The sequence below is a fragment of the Oryzias latipes genome, chromosome 21, assembly GCF_002234675.1.
Source record: "Oryzias latipes chromosome 21, ASM223467v1".
NCBI lineage: Eukaryota > Metazoa > Chordata > Actinopteri > Beloniformes > Adrianichthyidae > Oryzias > Oryzias latipes.
Genome location: NC_019879.2, coordinates 23,631,121 through 23,635,746, shown reverse-complemented (window position 1 = coordinate 23,635,746; position 4,626 = coordinate 23,631,121). Strand labels below are relative to the sequence as shown.

At 44.5% G+C, this 4,626-nt stretch overlaps 1 protein-coding gene across 1 annotated transcript; it reads left to right on the top strand.

The window, feature by feature from the left end:
* Positions 1 to 324: 324 nt before the first annotated feature.
* Positions 325 to 4,389, top strand: LOC101167752 (SLIT and NTRK-like protein 5). The gene is made up of 2 exons (XM_004081945.4): positions 325 to 679; positions 1,029 to 4,389. The coding sequence occupies exon 2, from the start codon at positions 1,078 to 1,080 to the stop codon at positions 3,673 to 3,675; it is 2,598 nt and encodes an 865-aa protein (XP_004081993.2). The 5' UTR covers positions 325 to 679; positions 1,029 to 1,077; the 3' UTR covers positions 3,676 to 4,389.
* The last annotated feature ends 237 nt before the right edge of the window (positions 4,390 to 4,626 follow it).

Below are 4,626 nucleotides of genomic sequence, written 5' to 3'. Positions count from 1 at the left end.
GTGGAATATTGTTAACAATCTGATGAGTGATGTTCCTACAGGGAGACACAGGGCACCTCACACACTCTGGGTTTTTTGAGCCGGACAAAAATAGCTGGGAAGAAACCGAGTGATGTTCTTCATCCAGGTGAGAAGGAAAGCAGTGATTTTTTTTCCGACTCGGATGCAACTTGATCATTTTATTTGTCGCCGGTGCAAGAGTTCATCCATCCTTGGAAATCATTGATATTTTGTGACACCTTGTTTTTAGGTCAACTTTTTTTCTGTTTTGAGGGTGGGAGGTGTGTGTGTGTGTGGGGGGGGGGGGGGTCTCGGCGTGATGCTCCAATGAGCTGACTCTTTGCGCATGAAATGACTTGACATCCTCCCGACTGCCGAGCGCGTGTGCGCGCCAGCACGCAGGCACGGACGGGAGGGAGGAAGGGAGGAAGAGAGACGGAGAGGGAGGGAGAAAAGCAACTTTGTTAGCAGGCATAGCCGCGTCTCCTCCGGCGCAGCCCGGTGAAAGAGAAGCGTTTGGCAGTTATGGTTGATCAGCAGTTCTTTCATCCTCCTCCTCCGTGCGTCCGCGGCGGCACAGCCGCAGAATAGATGCTGTATTTTGACTTAAAGGATCAATTTACAAAGAAGAAGAAGGGGAAAAAAACGCACCAAAACGATCTTCATCAGCCAGCACGAGGTATGTATTTCCATCTGGAGTTGGACAGAAATTGGCCAGGCTGTCTCCTCTCTGGAGGGGTTTGCGCTGTGATGCAGAATTCCGGTTAACCTTATGTAATTTTGCCTCACATCCAAACCATCTTTTTTTCATGACATTTTAGCGAGTAAATGTGGATTCTCCTGAGAGGAGTCAGACCTTTGTCTGCTCCAGCCTTCTCTCCGACCTTGCATTATGAGTTTTCTTTCTTTTTGTCCTGTTTGTTGGAGCTGCTGTTACCCAGCAGAGTGAAGTTTCCTCTGGGAAAAATGAAGTTTCTTCTTTAGAAGTTGCTCCTGTCTGTTTTACATGTATATCTGTTTCATCCTAGATGACATTGAGGACACCTTAGCAGGACCGTGACTCCCACTTGCAGGAAAATGCGGCTTTGGATTCATTATATTTTGCTGAGTGCAACATCAGTCTGCTTTGTTGAGATGTCTGGCCTCTACGGACAATTATGTGAGGAACTGTGTGGATGCGAGGAGCGAGAGGGGATTCTTACGGTGAGCTGTGAAAACAGAGGCATTGCAAGTCTGTCAGACATAAACCCAGTGCACTTCCCTCAATATCATCTGCTCCTCACTGGGAATCTTTTCAAGAAGCTCTCTGCCGATGATTTTGTCGAGTATAAAGGACTTACAATATTACACTTGGGAAACAATGAAATATCTGATGTGGAAGCTGGAGCCTTTAACGGACTGTGGAGACTAAAACGATTACATCTCAACAATAACAAAATCGATGCCTTGAAGGAGGAGTTTTTCTTTGGCCTTGAAAGTCTGGAATATTTGCAAATTGATTATAACTACATCACTCACGTGGAGCCAGATGCCTTCAGCAGACTTCAACACTTGGAAGTCCTGATTCTGAATGACAATTTAATATCTAGTCTGCCTGTAAACCTTTTCCAGTACGTACCATTAACTCATTTGGACTTGAGAGGGAATCAGCTCAAAGTGCTCCCCTACACAGGTCTGCTGGAGCACATGAACAGTGTTGTGGAGTTACAGCTGGAGGAAAACCCGTGGAACTGCTCGTGTGAGCTGATTGCTCTCAAAACCTGGCTTGAGAGCATTCTGTACACAGCCTTGGTTGGTGATGTTGTTTGCGAGTTCCCCTTTCGGCTGCATGGAAGAGACCTCGGCGAGGTTTCAAAACAGGAGTTGTGCCCCAGGAGAGCCATCGCTGAATACGAGATGCCGCCTCTGCCACATCTGAGCACTGATGCATACCGCAGGACGACGCCAGCTGCAGTTGCCGCCTCCTTCACCTCTTCTGGAGTGGCGAGATCCTCATCAAGACCCACCAAGGGACCTCGTCAGTCAGCCAAATTAAAATCAAGACCCACAGCGCGTACGCCTTCAAACAAACCGCAGAATTTTGGTCAGATCGTGTCTTATCAGACCAAATCTCCTGTGCCTTTAGACTGTCCCACCGCCTGCACCTGCAATCTGCAAATCTCAGACCTGGGCCTGAATGTGAACTGCCAGGAGCGAAAAATCGAACTCATTTCGGATTTAAATCCCAAACCATACAATCCCAAAAAGATGTATCTCACAGGTAATTACATCACTGTGGTGCAAAGATCAGATTTTATTGAAGCTACTGGGCTGGATTTGCTTCATCTAGGTAACAACCGGATAGCTCGTGTTCATGACAGAGCTTTTGGTGATTTGACAAATCTGCGTAGACTGTACCTGAACGGGAATTTGATAGACCGCCTGGCATCTGAAATGTTTTATGGTCTAGAGAGTTTACAGTTCCTATATTTAGAATACAATGTCATTAAAGAGGTTGCTGCTGACACTTTCCAGCACGTACCCAAGCTTCAGCTGCTCTTTTTGAACAACAACCTCTTGAAAACTTTACCAGAGGGGACGTTTAACGGCCTGATATTGGCCAGATTAAATCTGCGCAGCAACCATCTGCGATATCTACCAGTGAGTGGTGTTCTCGATCAGCTTACAGCCCTTGTCCAAGTTGATTTGTATGAAAACCCTTGGGACTGTGCTTGTAGTATATTAGACTTGAAGATGTGGGTGGAGCAACTCAGCATGGGCACAGTTGTTAACAATGTCATCTGTGGCTCCCCTAAAAGGCTAGCTGGGGAGGATATGAGATACATTAAGTCAACTAATTTCTGCCCTAATAACTCTGATATACTTGCTTCCATGATTCCACCCACTGAAGAGTTTTTTCCTGGCAGCACCATCACTATAGAAACATCCCTGGACTCCAACAACCATTACAGCACCATTCCATTATCCGTAATGATTCTTGCCCTTCTCCTCATCTTCATTATGTCAGTGTTTGTGGCTGCGGGATTGTTTGTGGCCACGAAAAAGAGACGCCAAAAGACCCAAAACGAGCAGAACAACTCGGTGAATGCATGCATTAGCTCCCTCAATATGGAATACGGTCTTTATAAAAAGGGATCAATTCCCAAAGTCAGGACATCGGCTGGACACTTGTACGAGTACATCCCAGCTCCTACAGAATCCTCGAGTAGGCTTTCTGCCCACAGCCCGACCAACAGCAAATCAATGGACGGATTCAAAGATTTTGACGATTTGAGTGGTCCCTTTCTGGGTAACTCTGATGAAGAGGCAGCCAGTAATGTGATAAGTTCAGAATACAGCGCAGCCACTCCAGAGCCCCTCAACAAACCTTCAACCCCTCGTCAAGAGGACCCGTGCGGCTACAGGGAGGCACTTGAGCCTGACAAGAACAGATGCTACAGCGATACATTGCCTTGCAGGCATGGCGCGCATTCGTCAAACAGGTATACCTCAGATTTTGACGTGAGACATCAATATCCGGACAGAATACAACAGACTATCTTATATTGTACAGCACCAAGTACTGTTTATGTAGACCCTAACAGGAGCGAATACTGGGAACTGAAAGCCAAGCTTCACATCGATCCAGATTACCTGGAGGTACTAGAAAAGCGAACTACTTTTACACAGTTTTGAAGGACTTCCTGTCATTAAGAGGGCAGAAGGGACGCTCTTTTCCTTTGGATTTGTTTTATTTGAAACTATGTGAAACAAAAAATACTCTTTATGTAAGTTGTGGTATGCACATACTTAGAAGTGGTACAGGGATGCACGACCCACTTTTTCAAGCATCACTCTATCCCTGTGTGGTTTAACCGTCCCGTTTAAATGTGTAAATATTAACAGGGCTATAATGACTCATCCTTTTGTCGACTTTTCACCCAGAGCTGAATCATTGACAGTAATGTGAGAATGATCTCGAACTCTCAAAAGTTAGCTGCATTTCACGAGTGTTAATGAACCATGCCGACGATATGCGCTCTCCCACAAATAAATCAATGTTTCCTGACAGAAATGCACAATCTGCTGCCAGTTCTGTCCAGTCCGATTCGAGCAAAAATAAGCCCAAAGAACCAATAAAGTCAAGTTTGGTGGAATTATTTTTAACCGTGGCTGAAGCTGCCCGTCACTTTGGTGAAGAGGAGCTGTGCAACCTTGACATTTGGCAAAAAATTATTCGCTGACAAAACAAATAGAGACAAACACATTCATGTAGGCAGTTTATGTTGGTAGCTTCAAGGATAATTCTATTCTGACAAGACTGTTATTCTAAACTGCAGGACTCTCAAACTCCAGTAACGGCAAAAAACCTTTAACCATCGAAGATAAATAACTATTCAGAGCTTCACACAAAAAAAAAAATCCTAACTTATGTTTTAATGTGGTTTAACTGAGAGAAAGTGTTACTTTTATTTGTAATTTAAATTAATTTGAATAATTTAAAAATCCAACCTGGGGTATTTTCTATACATCAATCAAGATCTTAGAGTTTAAACATTGACTGAAGACCTGCAAGCTTCTAGCGGCCCTGAACTGAAAATGGAATGGAAAAATTAATGAATGGATGGATTATAGTTTTGTTCCATT

Bases quoted from the DNA above. Each gene is read 5' to 3' on its own strand.
- LOC101167752 (XM_004081945.4), top strand. From the start codon at position 1,078: ATGCGGCTTTGGATTCATTATATTTTGCTGAGTGCAACATCAGTCTGC.